Source organism: Thalassophryne amazonica, chromosome 6 (assembly GCF_902500255.1).
Source record: "Thalassophryne amazonica chromosome 6, fThaAma1.1, whole genome shotgun sequence".
NCBI classification, from domain to species: Eukaryota; Metazoa; Chordata; class Actinopteri; order Batrachoidiformes; family Batrachoididae; genus Thalassophryne; species Thalassophryne amazonica.
The window spans coordinates 50,945,007-50,968,828 of record NC_047108.1 but is presented as its reverse complement, the minus strand read 5'-3'; the positions used below and the strand labels follow the sequence as shown (position 1 = coordinate 50,968,828).

General features: G+C 40.9%; 1 protein-coding gene across 1 annotated transcript; it reads left to right on the top strand.

The window, feature by feature from the left end:
* Nucleotides 1-577: 577 nt before the first annotated feature.
* Nucleotides 578-11,883, top strand: si:dkey-8e10.3 (serine/threonine-protein kinase SBK1). Its single transcript, XM_034172166.1, is given in 6 exon segments — nucleotides 578-761; nucleotides 763-805; nucleotides 7,054-7,161; nucleotides 7,164-7,227; nucleotides 7,229-7,253; nucleotides 10,460-11,883. Coding segments are annotated over 6 exon segments (954 nt in total). The 5' UTR covers nucleotides 578-641; the 3' UTR covers nucleotides 11,054-11,883.
* Nucleotides 11,884-23,822: the final 11,939 nt, after the last annotated feature.

Here is a 23,822-nt window from a genome sequence, read left to right as displayed (position 1 = left end):
TCGCTTTGTTTAGAACTGAATGCTTCTTGACAGTTTACTTTGTATATATTTTATATGAGTCTTCCAGGTTTATCTTGATCATCTATTATCACCCCCAGAAACTTATTGTCAGGTACCCTTTCAATATCTACCCCCTCGACTTGTAACTGAACCTGTATGTCTGTATTACAATAGCCAAATAACATGTATTTTGTTTTACTTAAGTTTAATGATAGTTGTTTCTAGTCAAACCATATTTTCAATTGTCCCAATTTCTATACTGATCCTCCTCAGTAAGCATTAACAGGGAGGTTAGTTGCCAGATACGTGATCGTGGCAGTGGCCATTGGGCTAGACTGGATAAGAGGTGCGAATTAGTTCCTCTCACACCTGCCATAGAGACATTCACGTCTGAATGCTATCCGACTCAAAAGCAACCTGGATTGAATCCAGTTCAAGGTCAGATTGCCAACCCCAGTTTGATGGGGCCTCTGTCCTTGTTACCTCAGCATTTTGCCTTATTATAGTTATTTAAATGAATTTAACACTAATTAACCATTTGATCAAATCGGGTGTGCAACTGTTTCTCTAGAATATTTGGCTTGAACTCATTTCTGAGGCTTTACAGTATTTTCTCTCACAGTTTGAAGGAAGGGTCAAAGATGATTGAGTTGGGCCTTGTTGACGGCAACCTTATCGATGAGCTGATGGAGCTGACAGCTCAGAGCCTCAGTCACAGAGAGATCCAGGAACACTTCAACGTCATCAAGGAGATCGGCCGAGGGAAAATATGGCAAAGTGCTGCTGGTCACACATCGCTTCAGGGGTATGACTTCCTCTCACTGTTTACAACAAACAATATATGGATATTTTCTGCATTAGGATGGTTTGTAAAACATAATACCAGTATAGTGGACACATAATCATTCTGTGGTAATGTCAAAATTAAAGCAATGCTCCAAGATGTTCTGCAATGCAATACCTGTGAAATCTTGTTCCAAATACAAATACGACAGACAGTGGTTGTAACTTGAGTTTCACACACACACCTATCATCTGATGCATGATTAACACATGCATCTTATGTGGACCTTTCACCCACAGTGTACCATACTGTTATGTGGCAATGTGAATCCTGTGTATCAGTGACTGTAATATTTATGGAAATTATGTTAAATGCATTATAATTATTGCTGTACATGTGCAATTTTTTATTACAAGTTTGTTGAATTTGAATCTTGAACATGAATAATATTCCACAGCATTTTGCAAATGTGTTCAGTTATGTACAAGAACAGATTTAGTGAACACCGCTCCTCACATCAGAACTTGAAGATCTATAATAATCCTCTAACTTGTGAGAAGAATTCATCAGACATCAAAAGTGACCTGAATGAAATGGCAGCAAGATTGCAGTGAAAAACATAATGATTCAGAAGAAAGCCATCAGAGTAAATACAGTTTTTGATGAGGTTTGAGAATAATACATTCAGTATTTTAGAAAAATATTACAAACTTGGTAACAATGGCATTGGGGCTTGACAGTATCATCAGAGACTAAAAGTAGACCTAAAGTGAGGCCGTGCAGATGAGAGAGCTTGCAGCATGTTGAGCATGAGCTCGTGTAAAGCTGGCTGGCTGGTCGCCTGGACACTTTGAATTTGAAAACCGTTGGCGTGACACTGGGAGGGAAGCAACTTGAGAAGTTGTGAAAGGATAAAACTACAATGCTGTGCTACACATGAGTAGCACAGCATGATTGAAGTGGTTGTATTACATTTAGCTGTGGCCTAAAATGGTCATACATGTGTAATTGTTTCTTTGCTACCTCCTGTTAAGGCGAGCGCGGTGGCTCAGTAGTTATCACGCTTACCTCACAGCAAGAAGGTCCTGGGGTTGATTCCCTCCATGCCCACTTAAGGCCCACTAACACTTGTATGACTTTGATGCATGTACTTGCACGTCCTGTATCATGCAGAAGAGTAAACTCGTCTTTAACAGGTGCAAACTGAATGTGAGAAGGTCGTCGGCGCGTGCAATTGCGAAAAGAGAATATTTAAATGTTCAAAAATCTTTCACGCATAAATGTTGTGCAAAGTTGCATGATCAGCTTGCCAACACTACGTGCAGCTTGTCAATGGAGGAAAGAAGAAGTGAACAGTGTGAGTGGTTGCGTCAGCACCTTGCATCAGAGTGCAGCTCGTCTGAACGATTATAACGAGATGTTAAATCTATCATAAACATACTTTTACAGCTGCACACAAGAAGGAAAGAACATGCAACTGTTTTTCCAAGCTATGACAATGTAAACATGACAAATAATTACCTTTTAGATGGCTCCAAATGTTTTGTCCAGCTCATTCGCGAGCGCATGCGTGCACGAACGGTTCTGGCTGGAGCACTCCTCTGTGATTCAGGAAGCGGTTAGAGCCATTCTCAGCAGCCAACTTGCAGAGAAAATGATTAATCTGCTACAAATAATTAATTTCTATATGAGCGTCCAGCGCTCAGCAGTCAGTGGAACAAAAGCACAGTGTCCAGCTGGGAACACAGCAGGTGGATAGCCATGACGACGTGCGTGCAAGTGTGTGCATCAAGTTTCAGCGCACCTTTACTTTCTGTGTGGAGTTTGTGTGTTCTCCCCACATCTGCATGGGTTTCCTCTAGCCTAGGCACTCTGCTTTTCTCCTATCATCAAACATGCACATGAGGGTCATTACCTGGCATTTTTCAAGGGTGGTAATAAATTAAGCAAAGCTTATATAATGAGTTGTGAATCCAGAATGTTTTTAGAACCTTAATCTTCAACAATTTTTAGAAGAAAAACTCAACCCTCATTTTTTGTTAATTCTGTTTTTTTATGTTAATTTATTTTCTTAATGTATTTATACACTGAACAAAAATATAAAAGCAATACTTTTTTGCTCCCATTTTTCATGAACTGACCTGAAAGATCAAAAACATTTTCTGTATACACAAAAGACCTATTTCTCTCAAATATTGTTCACAAATCTGTCTAAATCTGTTAGTTAGCACTTCTCCTTTGCCAAGATAATCCATCCCACCTCAGATGTGTGGCATATCAAGATGCTGATTAGACAGCATGATTATTGCACAGGTGTGCCTTAGGCTGGCCACAATAAATACAATAAATATTGATTAGGTTCTTGTTATCATATACACACTATTATTATTATTGTCATTAGATTTTATTATTACTTTTATTTTGCCATTTGATTTTTAAATGGACCACAATGGAAATACATTTTTTGACTTTGTTGTGTCATTCACGTATTTTTAACATATTTACAATTATGTTATGTGCTTACACTGAACTTAAACAAAATTACACACACACAGGCACTCATGCTTTTAATGTAGATGATTTACTGCCCCCTGCTGGAATGGCGTGTTCATCCAGAATTTAATTAGCAACATTAACTAATATCCATAGTTTCTCCAAAATATCAGTCCTATCAATGTTCCATTTTGGCGCCATTCATCTTTGACTCAAAATACATGAGCATATCAAGCAGCAAATGTCAACTCTCCCCAGTCTCACGTACGAGGTCTGTTAGAAAACTATCCGACCTTTTTATTTTTTGCAAAAACCATATGGATTTGAATCACGTGTGATTGCATCAGTCAAGCTTGAACCTTCGTGCGCATGCGTGAGTTTTTTCACGCCTGTCGGTTGCGTCATTTGCCTGTGAGCAGGCTTTGAGTGAGCACTGGTCCTCCCCCCTCGTCAGATTTTCATTGTGAGGAAAATGTCTGAACGGCTGGAGCAGCAATGCATCAAATTTTTCCAGAAACTGTGAGAGACAGCCAGGTGGACACCATTCGGAAAATTCAGATGGCTTTCAGGGACGATTTTATGGGTATCACACAGATTAAGGAGTGTTACAGCTGGTTTAAAGACAGCGCACAATGGCGGAGGGCGCGCCGCGCTCCGAGCGGCGATCGACAGGCTGAAACGACCAGATCATTTCCAAACTGAATGCTGTGTTGATCCGGGATGTCGTCTGACTACCAGAGAAATGGCAGAAAAGGTGGACATAGCACTTTTCTGGCACATTCCACTGTTAAAGGAGTTTTGTCATGAAAACAGGAGCGGAGGAATTCGCCACGGAGCCGCTAATGGTGCGGAACGAAAGCACCTCCGTGTTGGTCTCACAGGACATGTTGTGGCATGCCCAGATGTTTGACAATTTCTCGAATACTCACTCGACTGAAAAGCCACCCAAAGCCGTCTGAATCTTCCGAATGGTGGAAGAGCTGGGCATGTCCCGTGAGATTTCCAACACGGAGGTGCTTTTTGTCTTTCATTACAAAATCTCCTGTAACAGTGTAATGTGCCGAAAAAGTGCTATGTCCACCTCTCTTGCCATTTCTCTGGTAGTCAGACGACGTCCCGGATCAACACAGCCTTCACTTTGGAAATGATCTGGTTGTTTCAGCCCTGTCGATGGCTGCTCGAAGCATGGTGTGCCCTCAGCTGCTGTGGGCCATCTTTAATCCAGTTGTAATGCTCCTTAATGTGCGTGATGCCCATAAGATCTTCACCGAAAGCCATCTGAATTTTCCGAATGGTTTCCACCTGGATGTCTCTCATAGTTTTGAGAAAATTTTGATGCAGCAAAGCGGCAGTCGCTCAGCCATTTTCCTGACAATGAAAATCCTCCTCCCACAATGGGTGCTCACAGGCGAATGATGCAACCGACAGGCGTGAAAAACTCATGCATGTGCACGAAGGTCAAGCTTGGCTGATGCAATCCACACGTGATTCAAATCCATATGGTTTTTGCAAAAAATAAAAAGGTCGGGATAGTTTTCTAAAGACCTCGTACACAGAGCTTGTTGTTTTTTCCAGAATTCTGCTGCAAGCAGGTGGTTTTATTTTTAAACACGCACAAACAGAGACAGTGGCGGAAGACATCAAAAGCAATAGTGTTTTCACTCATGGTAATGACAACATGACACAATAAAATTGACTAAACCAATTGAACTACAAAAGCACAATAAATCAATAATACAAACAATACTGTTAAACTAACATGAACCACTATAACATTTAAACCCCAAAACCCTGACCTCCTATGGTGCATTGCAGCACAAAGTCTGTTGTTTACTGGTTAGCTAAAATTGCTAATTTTCTCCAAACATATTAGTCCTATCAACTTTCCGTTTGCACAGCTTTCATCCTTGACCCAAAATACATAAGCATACTAAGTGGCAAATGTCAGCTCTCCCCAGTTTCTGCATCATAAAAGCAATACACACACACTTACTCACACATGCATGTACACAGAGGGCACTTGGCTATTCTAAATTATATATATTAGCAAAGTACCCGTCTTTGGACAGTGAAGAACGAATTTACTAATCGTGAGTCACTGACCCAGGAAGTGTGCCGCAGTATACTGAAACAAGGTATTAGCTTCCAAAAGAAAACTTTCAAAGCATTTTGAAGTAGCAGCTATAATAGACGCAATGAGCCCTTATTTAAGAAGGTTAAACTTCATCTTGTGTTTCTCTTATTTAATTATGTCTGATGCAAACTTGTCATATATAAATTGTCCCAAGCAGTATTTCAATACATTGTTCAATGTACAATGTAAAGTCAGTAAATGACAAGATTACATTTGCAAAGTTATTGCAGCCAGTCTGCTCTGTGTCAGCCTGATCCCATCAGATCTCAGAAGCTAGCAGGGCGGGATCTAGTAGTACTTGGGTGAGAGACCTCTTTGGAACACCAGCTGTGTGTGTTTCTCCAGGTGAAACAGGAGTTGCGTGAGGAAGGGCAGCCAGCATAAAACTTGTGCCAATTACCAATGCGATCTGGCTATATCCGCGGTGGCGACCCCGAACAAAACCGGGAGCAGCCGAATGAACAACAATTTGCAAAGTTCATACCTTAAGGATGAATGGCGCCACCTAGTGTATACTGAAGTATGATGGGAATGACAGATTATAATAAATTAAAGTGTAACAAAAACATGCTGACATTTGTTTGCAATAATTAGAAGCAATGCTTTCACAAAACTATACTGTTTATAAGTTTTTTTTTTGGGGGGGGGGGGGGTGCTGCCCGAGTGCTATTTTTGGCATCAAAATGGTGCCTTTAAGCGTCTGAACCATAATAGCTGGCACAAATGTGATGGAAGATTTGGAATCTGTGGATGTTTTGCCATAGAAATCATCTTCAGGTAATTTTCAATGACCTACCTTCACGAATTACGGACGAAAAAAAAAGTGTTCCATGACAATGCATTGAATGTCATAGATGGAAGCTGGATGGATTCATACTCGCTACAATGCCATCTGGCGGAAATTGGTGGTAATTGGTGGTATAATCACAGATCAGGGGTTCTAATTACCCGCAAAATGTGGGCAATTAAGGGGATTTGTGAAAGAGACATGATATGCGTCCAAACAACACAGTAAAATCACCAGTGTAAAACTACCACTGACAGTGTTAAACTAACACTGCCAGTGTACATATGGTCATATGGTCCTACTCTGGTCAGAGTGGGACCATATGTTCACTGGCAGTGTTAATTTAACACTGGTGATTTTACTGTGTACAGAGGACATGGGAAGATCGAGAGCGCAGAGATGATGTGTGAGGTGAGCAGATCCAGAGAACACTGAGGACAACATTGAGGACGCTTAATATAGATATAATTTTGTTGTGTGTATGTACAATAACAAGGCTCTTCTTCACCCATCAACCTACAGAAGGCAAGTCGAGTTCAGGTGGACATGCCTATCTGTGTATCTGTGTCCAAGATGTCTCAGAATAATATTGGGTGGAGTTTGATTTGGATTTTTCAGGAGATAGTTCATTGATCTTGGGTGAATTGCTGTCAATTAGTGTTTACTTTAATCTTCCTTTAGATCAAGCTTCATACAATCACAAAAAATGGATGGATTACCTTCCCTGTTTTGTTGGTCGGCAGAGCTCATAAGGATATTGGCCATTATTGGTCTGTTAAAAGAGATATGTGCAGTCATGTTGTAGGTTTGTTTGCAAAACAGAATGGTTAAAAAAGCCTTTAATATGATGTTCAGGAACTCCCATGGCCTTGAAAGTGATGCCCAAAGCCTCAACTAAGCTGCAGGGCTTCCTGCGAGAGTACTGCATCTCCTTACACTTGTCCTGCCACCCTTGTATTGTGGGCCTTTTGGCATTGCCTTCCAGTCTAATGAGTACTACTGCTTCGCCCAAGAGCTTGTCATTGGAGAGATCTGTTGCTGTCATCCAGCCAAAGGTGAGTCAAACCTACTCCAGAACAGTACAGACCTCTACAGCTCCTGTTTTATACAAATGTCAGGTTCCTCTCTGTTATTTGAGCAACTGAATATGTGGGTAATACAATTCACCCATTCAATAACCACAAGGTGTTGTTCAGTAAATCTGAGGGAAATAAAAGCACTTTGCTGATTATGTCAGTGTTGGTCACATGATATTTAATGGATCTTTCTGTATATCCACAGTGTCTGTTCTGGATGATGTTGTCTGCAGAGTTCATATCATGTATCAACCATGCTGTTATAATGCTTTAGCATCAAATTAACGGTTTTGTTTGTTTGTTTGCTTTTTTATCCATGTACACGAATCGGTATTGCCCCAGCTCACCTAGAAAAAAATGGCAACAAATTACATCCATTACAGGATTGTTTGGCCTTGCAATTGTCCTGGATCAAGAATAAGATAAAGGCTTACAAGAACTTCATGGTCTCAGCCATGCGACAGTGTTGAACTTGGAAACTAAGATTTTCACTTGTGTTTGCCGAAGCATTCATTTTTTTGGGTCCTTGGCCTTTGTGATTGAGAGACACATGGGAAGACCATGTAGGTTCATGAGATGTTGGACAGAGGTGTTTAGCAACACCTTATCTTTGTAGGAGAATGAAGTCTTTGTGGTGCTGGTTGCTTCCTTTCTTACTGTATGGTTGTGAGGCTTGAACACTAACATGTGACGTAAGGTGATGACTGGATGTTTTGTTGCCCGGTCCTCTTCTTGGGTACTATTGGCATAACATTGTCTCCAATAAGTGGTTGCTAGGGTGACTCAGATCTGAAGTATCAGCTGCAACATTTTGGCCATCTGGTATCTTTGTCTAGACAAGATCCAGCAGTGATGTGGGCCCAGCAAATAGAGAAAAAAAGGGGATGTCCACGCTTCACCAAGCTGTGGCAGATGGATGGTTGTGGTAATTTGTATAGATGTGGGCATTATTTTATATTTTCAGTTACGTTTGGAGATTCAGTGTTGGGAAACAGGCAAATCTGTTGTCTCCGAAGTACAGATCAATGGAAGTTCTCAGTCATCCAGATAAGAGATACATCATGTTTACTGTATTTTTACTGGTTTGGGAGCTCCTGTGATTTATAGTTGTGGGATGATTTACGTCCTGGAAAATCACAATTCTGTTCCACATGTGCGTGACAGTGGAAAGGGAGAAACACAACATTAAACAACACAACATGGTGGCACATTGGATTAGTGGTTAGCACTGATGCCTCCCAGCAAGAAGGTCGTGGGATCGCTTCCCGCCCTTTCTGTGTAGAGTATGCATATTCTCCCCATGTCTGCGTGAGTTTCCTTTGGGGCACTCCGGTTCCCTCCCACAGTCAAATCATCTTTATTTAGGGTCTGCTGTTTTCTCTACCGAAACGCAACATCTCCACGCCAGATGGTGGCTGCCCAAGGATTCTCGTGGTTGGATTGTGTTCAACTGTAACTAATATGGGTTAATTGCAGAGGCCAAATTTTGTTGTATGTATGTACACTGACATAAAAGGCTATACTATTAAACTGCCTTCTTTTTTTTACTTTAAATTAGTGAGAGAGAGAGAGAGAGAGAGATGAGAGAGAGATGAGAGAGAGAGAGAGATGAGAAAATACAATAGCAGTCATGCTCATTTCAAGTAAATAAGAACAAATGTCTTTACCAAAAAGCAAATCGTCCTGCCAAATCACATCAATAGCTAACTACATTAGACATCTGTTCCCCATGGGCTGTTGCGGCACACCGCAGAGAATCAGAACAGTAAAAGCTAAATGCCACAGTGAACTGGGTTTGCACTGGAGTCACCATTTTCATGGATTACTACTATTCACTTGTTCTACACACAAAACCTCCACAACCGAAACCAGAGTGTTTCCCAACGTCAGAGTCTTCCCTGTGTTATAGGGTTCAAACCATCTGACCCACGTGTCATAATCCATGGTCAGTTTTTTAATGTTAAGCAGGAATATTCCCAAACAGTCAACTCTGCACTGTATACACCTTCTTGCGCATGTGTGAATTTTTGTAGTGCCCAGCGCACACCTCGTCACATGCACCAAGTCAGAGAGTGGTGACATGTACTGAGCCTCTGTCAGATTTAATGTGATGGAAAGAACGTGAGGCAGGGACTTTTGACGGAGGATTTGGGCATGTGGAGAGCTCATTCGGGGTTTTGTGACCAAACACATCACTCCACTAATACATGAGGCTTCCTATTCTCCTGATATGGCTCTTCTGATTTTTGGCTGTTAAAAATGACACTAAAAGGGGCTCATTCTTTTGGTAAGGTTAGACCTTACCTGTGTGAAGTGCCTTGAGGCAACTCTGTTGTGATTTGGCGCTATATATAGGAAAATAAATTGAAATTGAAATTGACTCAATTTGAGTCATGAGAAGACTTCATGTGGAACTCAGAACCTCTGGAAGAAGTATGTGTGAGACAGTAGGGAGTCTGAGGAATCACAGGAGTGTTGTGTTTGGCCAGAAAATCCTGAATCAGCTGAGCAGCTGAGGGATTTCCAGATGCAATTGCTTCTCCTCCACTGTCAGCTGCTTCGGCACAAATTTCACTGACACTCTCCACATGCCCGTGTCCTCCGTTAAAATGGAACATGTGCTAATCGCCAGTTATTCTATGGTGACACCTCAACCATTAATGACCAAAGTCTGTATTCTGCCAATCACTTGGTCATTGTGGAAGGCCTCAAGTCATTACATCGTGAAAATCTGAAGGAGGTGCAGTAAATGTCTGCACTCTTTGGCTCAGTGTGTGTGAGTGGCATATACTGCATCCTCGCCAAAATTCACATATGCACAAAAAAGTTGCTTTCACATCTCCACCAAATAACATCCCTGCATACTGCATTTTTTTTTTTTTCATGGAATAAAATAAGGTTGGATTCTTGTTGGATACACCTCGTGTGTGTCTGTTCCTGCAGATTGGACTTGTCCATGTCTTTAATGAATTTCTTTTGTTGCTGTTTTTCAATTTTCCTGTTTTTAGATGTATACAATTGAATTAATAACATGAAAAAATGCAGCCACAGCAAAACTGTTCTTTGCTTTCCATTGCAGAAGCAGAAGCTGTGGAATCAACTCTTCAGACCTAATGAAATTTAAACGGTTGTTTGAATGTTCCTAACCTTTGATTGTCAAAATCCATGTGCTTCCTTTGTTACAGGTGGGCATCCCTGAATGCTCAGTCAAACGCTGTGTCCTCCAGATCGCCAGTGCTTTAGAGTTCATCCACAGTCATGGTCTTGTCCACAGAGACATTAAACCTGAGAACATCCTCCTGCTGGACAATCATTGCTGCCAAGTCAAGCTGGCAGACTTTGGCCTGGCTCAGAAGAGAGGCACTCTGATACGCTTCATCACAGGAACCCTACCCTATATGGCTCCTGAGCTTTGTGCCGTGGCCTTGCTAGAAGGCCAGAAAGAAGTCACTACCCCTCCCCTCAGTGTAGAGCCAAGCCTGGACACTTGGGCATTTGGTGTAGTTATCTTCTGCATCCTTACAGGATATTTCCCCTGGGAACGCTGCATGGATTCTGATGATTTCTACCAGGAGTTTGCCGACTGGTGCACAACAGGCAAAAAGCTTGATGTGGAGGAGGACTTTCCTCCGTTGTGGAAACGGTTCACTGCCCAAGCCATGGAGATGTTTAGTAAGCTCCTGGACCTGGATGCAGATAAGAGGTGTACAGTCGGGGAGGTAAGAGCATATGTGGGTAAGGACTGGCTTAAAAAGGCACCTGGGACTGGACAGCAGTAGATATCAGGAAATGTCAGCAAGTCTTCCCCAGCTACCCAGAACAGTTCTGAGCAAGGAGGAACAGCATAATTATCTAGCTGATTTATAAGCATAGGTTTTGCAGTGCTAGCATTGTGCAGACTGGAAATAAAGTAGAAGAGTACAGAACAAGATACACTCAAGCTTTTAAAAGTGATTAGACTCCACAAATGCAGCAAAAACTGCAATGTTAAAATTTGAGGGAAACATGAGTTGATTTTAAGTAATAAAGAGTTCATTTATTGTTGAGCACTGCAACATGGCAGAGTTCTTTCTCAGATTTGGCAATATCATGCTGAATTCAACTCTCTGGATGTTGTGTATAACTCTCTGTTTTTGGTATGGCAGTGCCATTGTCTCAGTACTAGAAAGTTGTGGGTTCAAACCCTACCTGATGTATGTACACTCTATATGAGTACATATAACCAGTGTTAAAATGTGTTATATACTGCTTTGGTAGTTACAAATTTTAACTCTGGCTGAGTGTGAAACATTTAAGTCTATAGTGTTATTTTAACTCTGGAAACCATAGAGCTATATATGTGTTACAATTCATATTTTGTAATTCATGAACAAATGTATTTTTGTTTTTCTTAGTTTCTATGTCAAACTCACTTTATACACTTTTTTCCCAGTGGTGAACACAGTTCTCTAACGACTAATTATCAAAGCTAATGTTTTCATTATCGCATTAGCTTTTCAGATAACTTTAAAAATCATCAATGGACCAATTATCTTCCGATATCCTCTGCAATCAGAGAAGACCTGCTTACAAGATAACTGCTCAACACCATACTAACTCACCAGCAATATCACCCAAGTCATCCAAAGGCATACAGTTTTAACTTATGCTTAAAATTTTGACCAAACTAATTTTGGACATTATTTAAATTAACGTCACTTCTGAAGTTTTATAAAGTGAAAACATCAGCTATATTTTTTAGTTTTAAAGTATTGCACGAATTTTGAAGCTTTTAGTGTGGACATGCTGTGTCCAGTTGCATTATAGGTAATCTCAGTACAGTCACAACAGGAGAAATGCATTTGAGACGCTCTGATCAGGCTCCAAACAGACAACAACATTAAACTCTTTGTATATTGTGCCTAAAACTCTCGTGAATATTATCTGGGTTTATAGACATTGTTATTATGTTTGTCTAATGTAAAAATGCCAGAAGAAGCTCAGGTTGCTTCTCCATTATTTTCAATTGGAATCACTGAGTTACAATCAATTCCTGTTTCCTATAACGTCCTGCTTATTGTTCGACAACACTGTTTGTCGTCTTTGTTCCAGAGTGTGTGTATATATATATATATATATATATATATATATATATATATATATATATATATATATATATATATATATATATATATATATATATTAAACGTAGCACATGGATAATTTGGAATATTAGTTTTGGCAAGTTTTCACGGCCTCTACAGCTATCTACTGGCCAGTAGTGTTCATGGCAGTATTCGCCCTAAGTATTGAGATATCCCATAATCCTTTGCGCACCTGAGAGTTGTTGCAGCCTCTTGCAGCTGCTAATGAAATAAAAATTTACATTTTGGTTGTATAATGTTAATTTACAATTGTCATCGTGGATTCTGTTGTTTAAACCACAGCAACTCTCTGGCATGTGAAAAAAAAGCAAAGGATTATGGGTAAGGGTCTGAGCATCTGGGCGGCAGTAGATGGCAGTGTTCCTTGCGTTTTGACCCCGGTTATATCAGAGGGTAACCACAACTTGACTGTTGGCTTTTGCAAATGGCTTTTTTTTACATATGTATAAAATGGCGTATTTTACAAAAGCACATTTATATGTAAATACCAACACATACGGCTCATCACATTAACATGTTGGTTTTTACATAGAATGAATGAGTCAACCAATGAGTGTTAGCGGAGGCCCTTTTACCCATAATCTGTAGATGTTTGTTACAAAATGTAAGAATTTAAAATTAAAAGATATGTGTTATATTTTAACTTTGTACAAATGACAGAATTGACATAACACTGCTATATTCTGTTAAGGAGTAATGACATATTTTTTGTGTGTGTGTAGAGTTGAGCTTCCCTGCTCCTTTAGCTGCTTCACTGCTGCAAGCTATGTAGTAAACACGAGTTTCCAGCAGTGGTCAGGGTGCACAAAGACAGAAGCGGTGTATCGTTGTTTGGGTCTGTGGTTGCCTTTAATGCTGCCAGAAGCGATTGTGGTGTTAAAACTCAAAATCAGCTTGTTAGTAGTTGCAAGTGTACCGGACATAATGCTAAAAGTTATCGGTTAGCTGTACCTTCCGATAAATTTTTGGGTGGTTTATCAGTTTAGCTTTATAAAAGATAATTAGCTGATTGGCTGTTATCAAAGCTACTTTTTGGTGAGCTGTGCCCACCACTGCTTTTTCCATTGATTAACTTTAAAATATACTCCATAAAAATGCAATATTGTACTCAGTGTTATTATTGGCAAACTTGTCCATGTTGTGACACTGCAAGACTGCACATTAAAGAAATCTTTCATCTCAATGCTCAGTCTTGCTCTTTTTTAAAGGCCCTTTTGGTGTGTATCATGTTCCTCTCTTTGAAGTTAGATGACTGACCTTAGCTCCATGTGTCTGTTTTGTCTGAAAGGACATATCTCACTCCACTCCATCCATCCATCTTCTGCTTATTGCCTTTTGCAGCAGTCATAGGGCGTGAGGTGGGGTACATCCAAGACAGGACGCCGGCCTGTCGCAGAGTCCGATATAGACAGACTAACACATTCGCACTCACACGCACACACACACACACACCTACGGACAATTTATAGTTTCCAATTCACCTAACATGCATGTCTTTTGGATGTGGAAGGGAGCCGGAGCACCCGGAGGGATCCCACACAAACAGGGGAGAACATGCAAACTCCACACAGATGTGGAGTCCACAGGAGGGAAATCCACAGGAGGGAATTGATCCTGTGACGTAGTTGTACTTGCTGTGAGGCAACATAGTGCAACAGATACGTAAAACATTTGCAGAGGAATTCTTCAAATGGTAATGCAACCACCAAATATGGTAAAAATACACTTCATTACTCTTTTGAAAAAAAAATGGACTGGCCACTTGAATTTTCAATAGGCAGTCAGGTCATATTAGTCAATTGAAGGATCAAAACGCAGGGGTCAAAATTTAAAAATGCTTCAGTAAGCAGACTAATAAGCACAGGTGCCAATAATCAAAGCAAACCAAGGCATGTGAGGAACTTAAATGAAGACATGGGGGCAGCAAAACCAAGACATCGCCAAGAGACTGAACATAACACAAGATCAATCAATCAATTAATCATCAATTTTTTTATATAGCGCCAAATCACAACAAACAGTTGCCCCAAGGCGCTTTATATTGTAGGCAAGGCCATACAATAATTATGTAAAACCCCAACGGTCAAAACGACCCCCTGTGAGCAAGCACTTGGCTACAGTGGGAAGGAAAAACTCCCTTTTAACAGGAAGAAACCTCCAGCAGAACCAGGCTCAGGGAGGGGCAGTCTTCTGCTGGGACTGGTTGGGGCTGAGGGAGAGAACCAGGAAAAAGACATGCTGTGGAGGGGAGCAGAGATCGATCACTAATGATTAAATGCAGAGTGGTGCATACAGAGCAAAAGAGAAAGAAACAGTGCATCATGGGAACCCCCCAGCAGTCTACGTCTATAGCAGCATAACTAAGGGATGGTTCAGGGGTCACCTGATCCATCCCTAACTATAAGCTTTAGCAAAAAGGAAAGTTTTAAGGCCTAATCTTAAAAGTAGAGAGGGTGTCTGTCTCCCTGATCTGAATTGGGAGCTGGTTCCACAGGAGAGGAGCCTGAAAGCTGAAGGCTCTGCCTCCCATTCTACTCTTACAAACCCTAGGAACTACAAGTAAGCCTGCAGTCTGAGAGCGAAGCGCTCTATTGGGGTGATATGGTACTACGAGGTCCCTAAGATAAGATGGGACCTGATTATTCAAAACCTTGTAAGAAGAAGAATTTTCAATTCTATTCTAGAATTAACAGGAAGCCAATGAAGAGAGGCCAATATGGGTGAGATATGCTCTCTCCTTCTAGTCCCCGTCAGTACTCTAGCTGCAGCATTTTGAATTAACTGAAGGCTTTTTAGGGAACTTTAGGACAACCTGATAATAATGAATTACAATAGTCCAGCCTAGAGGAAATAAATGCATGAATTAGTTTTTCAGCATCACTCTGAGACAAGACCTTTCTGATTTTAGAGATATTGCGTAAATGCAAAAAAGCAGTCCTACATAGTTGTTTAATATGCGCTTGAATGGACATATCCTGATCAAAATGACTCCAAGATTTCTCACAGTATTACTAGAGGTCAGGGTAATGCCATCCACAGTAAGGATCTGGTTAGACACCATGTTTCTAAGATTTGTGGGGCCAAGTACAATAACTTCAGTTTTATCTGAGTTTAAAAGCAGGAAATTAGAGGTCATCCATGTCTTTATGTCTGTAAGACAATCCTGCAGTTTAGCTAATTGGTGTGTGTCCTCTGGCTTCATGGATAGATAAAGCTGGGTATCATCTGCGTAACAATGAAAATTTAAGCAATACCGTCTAATAATACTGCCTAAGGGAAGCATGTATAAAGTGAATAAAATTGGTCCTAGCACAGAACCTTGTGGAACTCCATAATTAACTTTAGTCTGTGAAGAAGATTCCCCATTTACATGAACAAATTGTAATCTATTAGACAAAGATGATTCAAACCACCGCAGCGCAGTGCCTTTAATACCTATGGCATGCTCTAATCTCTGTAATAAAATTTTATGGTCAACAGTATCAAAAGCAGCACTGAGGTCTAACAGAACAAGCACAGAGAATATATGGAATATAACCAAATATACACCTTAAAAGATAAATGCAGAACCCAAGAGATGACAGAGACACTCAACATAGAGTAATCAAAAGAAACCAAGGCACTGGAAAAGAACCAAAATGATAATATTACATGAAAGAAAATACAAAAGGCAGGAGACGGGGAAAAGTCAGGACCCACAAATAACATGACTCTACGGAGAACAAAAATCAACATGACAAAAATAGAAGTACAAAGACCAAGACAGAACATAAAGCAGAACACCCAAAAACCCTGATAATCCAAACCACAAAGACCACAATGAACCACAGACGGGAGAGACAGACCACGGGAGACAAACTTGGCAAACTTAAGCCCAATATCCAGAACTGACAAGCACGAGGAATACAAGCAGAGGGACTGTGGAGGGTGAGACAAGAGAGTGGGGACAACGGAGACAAGACAGGAGAGGGCAACAAGTGCAGAGGGTAGAACACACACACACCTATATATATATATATATATATATATATATATATATATATATATATACACATATATATATATATATATATATACACAAGGTCTGTTAGAAAAGTATCCGACCTTTTTATTTTTTTCAAAAACCTGATGGATTTGAATCACGTTGGCTTGCATGAGCCAACCTTGAACCTTCGCGCTCATGCGTGAATTTTTTCACACCTGTCGATTGTGTCATTTGCTTGTAAGCAGCCTTTGTGTGAGGATGGGTGTAGTATCTTGTCGGATTTTCTTTGCAAGGAAAATGGTGGAACGACTGGAGCAGCGCGACTGCATCAAATTTTGCCAGAACTGGACTATTATTCAACGGCTTTCGGTGACGATCCTATGGGCATCACACAGATTAAGGAGTGGTACAACTGGTTTAAAGACGTCGCACAACGGTGGAGAGTGAGCCACGCTATATATATATATTATTATATATATATATATACACCCTCTCTACTTTTAAGATTAGGCTTAAAACTTTCCTTTTGCTAAAGCTTATAGTTTAGGGCTGGATCAGGTGGACCCTGAACCATCCTTAGTTATGCTGCTATAGACGTAGCCTGCTGGGGGGTTCCCATGATGCACTGTTTCTTTCTCTTTTTGCTCTGTATGCACCACTCTGCATTTAATCATTAGTGATTGATCTCTGCTCCCCTCCACAGCATGTCTTTTTCCTGGTTCTCTCCCTCAGCCCCAACCAGTCCCAGCAGAAGGACTGCCCCTCCCTGAGCCTGGTTCTGCTGGAGATTTCTTCCTGTTAAAAGGGAGTTTTTTCCTTCCCACTGTAGCCAAGTGCTTGCTCACAGGGGGTCGTTTTGACCGTTGGGGTTTTACATAATTATTGTATGGCCTTGCCTTACAATATAAAGCGCCTTGGGGCAACTGTTTGTTGTGATTTGGCGCTATATAAAAAAAATTGATTGATTGATTGATATATATATATATATATACATGCACACAAACGAACTCAGGTGCACCACACTGAACACATGCACAAACACAACACACGCATGGGGAGTGAACAGTGCAACAGCAGTTCAAAAGCAGACTGCCAGGTGAGAACGCAGGGGTGGAACAAACCTTATCAAATCACACAAGACAGATGACAAGAGTTGTGACCTAAAGGGTGAAATAAAATAAGCACAAGACTAGAGAGGAACACAGACATGAACAAAACCCAAAAACCCCGGCCAGGTGGGCTGCTGGGCGGAACCACGACAATTTGAGTTTCAATCTGGTGTTTTTTTATTTTATTTATTTCATTAAGTTGGCTCTATCCACCAGTCTTCCCATGGATTGTTTTCTGAGAAAAGCTTGCAAAATCATAACCATTAGACTTAAAAGCTGCTGGCTGCTTTCCTTTCCCAGAGATTGTAGAGAAGCTTGAATCTCGACTGGACTGGGTTGAATACTCTTCTATCTGAATATGCTTAGCTCAGTGAGGTAATGTGGATTTTTGCTAAATGTGATATACAATCTTTTCTTGGTAGTGCAAACAGATATGAGTAACAACATTTCCAGGAAACTTCATTTATATCAGAATCATTAGTTTTATCATCAGACACTTTCCTTTATCTTCACATTAAAGACGTGTTTTTGCCATAAGGAAACCATTGTGGTCATGGACTTGCTCACATGTCTTATCTCTGTGTTTCTGCCACGAACACATTGCACTATATTCAGTGATGTAAAGATACGTCTGTGTAAGTGGTAACAGAAAAAATAGGATACAGCTATTGCATGGTGTGGTCCTGATGTTTTTAATTTGTCATGTGTTTTTCATTCGGATTACACTGTGCTGCCTCTTGTGTTGTCTCACAGATATCCAGGCTTTCCAGATGGCTGTGTACACGCTGGGGCACTATTAATAATGCCACTCTGTGTGTGTTGTGGAAAATCACCATGGCTGGGGCCTTTCTCCCAGTTGGTGGCTGTCCGTGTCACTCAGGAACGTAAACAATGTCAGCAGACCACATAGGTGGATTTCACGACAATGAATGGAACACAAGGTCATGAAAATTTGGTCAAGATCATTCCAGAACAAGAAAGGTCATTCACACAGTGCAACAAATTCTGCTTTACATGTTTGATGCCAACTCACAGAACGTAAGTGTTTGTGAGCCACTGATACCATAATATGGCTATATGTGGCATGACATTTGATAAGTTCTTTCCAAAATTGGATCACATTATTCTTGACTAACACACAACCCTTTCATCATGTTTAATCAATACTGGCTCCAGACAGTTTAAATGAACAATTATGACTTTGAAGTTGACATTTCAAGATCATCCAAGGTCAAGGTCATGGACCACTGGAAAGGTGTTATGTGATTTCATATACAGTGGGTGAAATAAGTATTTAACACGTTACCATTTTTTTCAGGAAATATATTTCTAAAGGTGCTTTTGACATGAAATTTTCACCAGATGCCAGTAACAACCCAAGTAATCCACACATATAAAGAAACCAAAACAAATAAGTACAGAAATTAGGACATGTGTAAATGGTAAATCTGCATCAGAAACTCAAAAGAGCTTAACAATAATACCTCACATTCACCCATTCGCACACAGACACTCACGCTTCGATGTCAGAGTTCTGACATGCAATGCACTCACTACACCCTGGCAGAAACTAGGGGATTAAGGACCTTGCCCAAGCGCCTTTAGTGATTTTCCAGTCTCACTGGGTTTTCAACCGAGGATCCTCTGTTCTGAAGTCAAACACTTAACCACTAGACCACACTAGACACAGTGTAATACTGTGAAACAACGCAGGACAAAAGTAATGAACACATGAAGAAAGGGAGATTGCAAAAAAACCATGGAAAGCCAAGACATTATCTAAAATCTCAATAATTAGAAAGCAGTCCTGCCCCTTGTCAGTGCAAATTAATATAAGCTGGTTCAGTCCCAACTGATGGCCTGTAAAAAGGTGGTCTCATTACCAAGATGTCACACAAAAAATATCTGATGATGGGGAAAAAGCAAAGAGCTCTCAAGATCTTTACAATGTTATTATTGCAAAACATAATGATGCCATTAGTTACAGAAGGATTTCTAAACTTCTGAATGATCCATTGAGCACTGTTGGAACCACAATCTGGACGTGGAAACAACATCATTTCACCTTAAACTGGCCATATCCAGGTGCTCCTCACAAGACTTCTGACAGAAGAGTGAAAGGAATTTTCAAGAGCCAAGGGCCACTTGTGGAGACCAACTGCACAACTGTTTCAAAGAAATATGCACTCAACCATATACACGCACACCCACACAAGACTCCACTGCTGAAGAGAAAGCACAGTGAAGCTCATTTAAAGTTTGCTGTACAACATTTAGGCAAGCCTTTGAAATACTTGGAGAAGAATATAGTCTTGGTCAGATGAAATCAAAATTGAACTCTCTGGATGTCATAGTACACACCCATATTTGGAAGTCAGTGAGTCGGTGACACTGCACATCATCCTAAAAACACAAATGCTAATTAATTATTTAATAATCATACAATACATTTTTTTTTTTTTTTTTTTTTTTTTTTTTTTTGCTGTTTTTAGATTCTGTCTCTCACAGTTGAAGTGTACATAGGATTAAAAAAAAAAAAAATACAGACCTCTTCATTCTTTGTTGGTGGGAAAACCTTTCAAAATCAACAGTGGATCAAATACTTATTTGCCTCACTGTAATTGAAGGAAGGATGAATGGAAGAATGTACCGAGGCATACTTGATTGAAATCTCCTGCAATTTACCAGGAAAATGAAGATGAAAAAGAGGGTGGACATTTCAGCAAGACCATGATCCCAAACACACAGCCAACGAAACTCTCAGCTGTTTTCAGAGAATGAAACTAAAGCTGCTAGAATGGCCCAGCCAATCAGCTGACTTGAATCCAACAGAAAATCTCTTGGAAAGAACTAAATCCGGTTCATAGAAGAGGTCCAAATAACCTTCAAGATTGAAGACTATTGTGTGAAGAATGGGTTCAAAATCACATAGCTAAACAATGCATGTGACTAGTTCCTCCCATACAAGGAGGGCATCTTGAAGCTGTCATCACCAACAAAAACCTTGTACTAAGTGTTAAATAAATTTACATAAGTGTGGTTCAATACTTTTACTGTCATTCTATTTTATTACAGAAATTAGGACTTTCTGAGTGCAATGGTACAATATTTTGCATGAGCTGAATGATCTGAATGAAAATATTCTCTTCCATTGCAAGAATGGAAAACATTCATTATTTGTTTATATGACACCTAGTCCCTGGCATTTAAAATCTGATATAAAATACACAGGTGCTTCTTGTAGGACCAGGAAGCACACAGTAGGCTCTGTGTGTGGCCAGAAGGTAACTGTCCGACAGCTAAGCCTCACACTGCTATGCAGAATGAGAGCAGATGAGAAGATCAGCAGTAGTGGTGGTCGCAAGTTGACGTATACTCATCATGGGCATTAATGTCACAGGAATTGGGGCTTTTTTTTGCCAGATTTGGATGATTGTACTTGGGGCTTTTTTGCCCGATTTGGATGATTTGTACAACATATTACATCATTACTGACTTAAAAAAAAAACAACACGAACTCGAGTGCACAACTTTGAATTAATGTTTTATCTTCTCTCATCCACAAAGGGTCAAAAGTATACATACAGGCTCAAATATATACGGTGCATTCTTAAGTATTCACAGCGCTTCACTTTTTCCACATTTTGTTATGTTACCCCCTTATTCCAAAACGTAGTAAATTCATTTTTCCCTCAGAATTGCCCTCGCAAAATCCCATAATGACAAAATGAGGAAAGTTTTTTTTTTTTGAATTGGTACAAATTTATTAAAAATAAAAATACAAGGATCACATGTACATAAGCATTCACACACTTTGCTCAGTACTTTGTTGATCCACCTTTGGCAGCAATTACAGCCTCAGGTCTACTTGAATATGATGCCACAAGCTTGGTGACACCTATCTGTGGGCCGTTTTGCTCATTCCTCTTGCAGCACCTCTCAAACTCCATTAGGTTGGATGGTGAGCGTCGGTGCACAGCCATTTCAGACCTCTCCAGAGGATGTTCAATTGGATTCAGGTCTGGGCTCTGACTGGGCCACTCAAGGACATTTACAGAATTGTCCTGAAGCCACTCGTTTGATATCTTGGCTGTGTGCTTAGGGTCATTGTTCTGCTTGAAAGATAAACTGGCACCCCAGAATGAGGTCAAGAACCTCTGGAGCAAGATTTCATCCAGGATGTCTCTGTACATTGCTGCAGGTTCTTGGTCACCTACATGACTAAGGCTCTTCTCCTGAGCTCAATTTTGAGCTTCATGGTAACGGCTGGTGAATACTTATGTACACGTGATTTCTTACTTTTTTTTCCCCTATCAATTCAATTTCAATTTAATCAGTTTAGAAAGTAAAAGCTTTTTTACATTGTCATTATAGGGTACTGTGTGTTGAATTTTGAGGGAAAAAAAAATATTTCATCCATTTTGGAATAAGGATATAACATAAAATGTGGAAACAGTGAAGCGCTGTGAATACTTTCTGGATGCACCGTACACCTGGTCCCAGAGATCAGCAAATAACTGAGAATATATTTAAACTGACAGGTCCAATTACTCATCACCTTCATTCATTCAAGTAATGGTGCTCCATAGATGTTCTATTTTTAGCTCATGAACTCAACACCAACTCATGGAAAAATAAACATGACTTCACACATAGTGCGAATTTAGTTGAAGTGCGCATGAAACAGGAATTGTATGCAACCATGTAAAGTCGTAGCTGCCTCAAACGCCTCGTACACCTGTTGCTACACTATTTGCGCACATCAGCGCCTGTGTGAGCCAATTGAACCCTCTCGTGGCAGGTGTCGGCCAAATTCCAGCTGACACACACGAACATCTAAACACTGCTTGCGTGGCACTTAGAAAATGTGTGGCCATTCGCATGATCATCACGAAACAGTCAGCAGACAATAATTTTCGAGCTGGATGTGAAATTTGTCTAAGTGCCCCACAAGTGTGGTTTTGCAAAACAGCAACAAACATATGAGGTGCCAGAGTGTCGGCTCCCACCGCACACACATGAGCTGTGCGTGCAAAGCGCGTGTGTGTTGCCCTCCCCCCCTACCTGTAAACATGTGGTTCCTGGGGGGGGGGGGGGGCGCACTTACCTGATATATGGATGTACAGATGGTGTGTTGATGTGTGTGTGTTGGACCAACAGGGGGTCCGTCTGACCACAGCGCGCACATTGACAGGCTGCCCCAGGTGACAATGGGGACCATCAGATTATAACACACAGTGGGCGATGTGAGTGTCACATCACCCATGTGAGCTCTTTCCACGTGCACACGTGTGCGGGGCTGGCTGGACACACCGGACCAGTAGATGTGGACATAACAGCGCACTGCTTCATTAATGTCATTTCATGACTGTACATTTGTGACCATGGGTCATCTACAGAGGAACATATGGTTCATACTTGATAAGAGGGTGGTTTTTTTATGGTGTGTGTTTTTATTTATTTTTTTTATATGTCCATCTCTGTTGATTTCAGGCATTTTCCCGCACCATTTACAGGCCATTGACAGTAGTGCAGTGGTAAAAATTTTCAAGCTGGTAATCGGTAAAGTCCAGGTACGAATCCGGTGGGTGGCATGTATGTTTTTTTTTTCCACAGGAGCGGCGCAATGTGGTTCCACAGGTACCAGCTGTTTTTTTTTTATTATTATTTATTCCACAGGAGAGCCGCAATGTAGTTCCACAGGTTCCAGCTGGGTTTTATTTGTATTCCACAGCAGCAGCGCAATGTGGTTCCACAGGTACCAGCTGGTTTTTATTTTTTATTTATTCCACAGCAGTGGGGCGATGTGTTTCCACAGGTATCAGCTGGTGTTTATTTATTCCACAGCAATGTGGTTACACATGCTCCGGTTGCTCGCACTGTGTTCGTGTATGAGCGTGCATGACATCTTTGCAACAAGGATCATACATGCCTGCCCATCGGTGCAATGTTTTCATGTTTCGTTAATTCAAACTGTTTCGTTGTGTGGGCCGCCAGAAGAGGAGGTACTGCTGGCCCACCACCAGAGGGCGCCCTGCCTGAAGTGCGGGCTTCAGGCACGAGAGGGCGCTGCCGCCCTCACAGGAACAGCCGAGGTGACAGCTGTCACTCATCAACTATGACAGCTGTCACCGATCATCTGCACTCACCCCGGATAAAAGCAGGATGACACCTCCACCACGTCGCCGAGATATCGTTCTTCTACGGAGGTAACTTCTCAGCTACTTTGCAGCCATTTTCCATTGGTGTTTCCTTATCTGCTGGAATGGCGTTTGGTGTGATTAGCGACGGCTTCGCCTCACACCCCAAC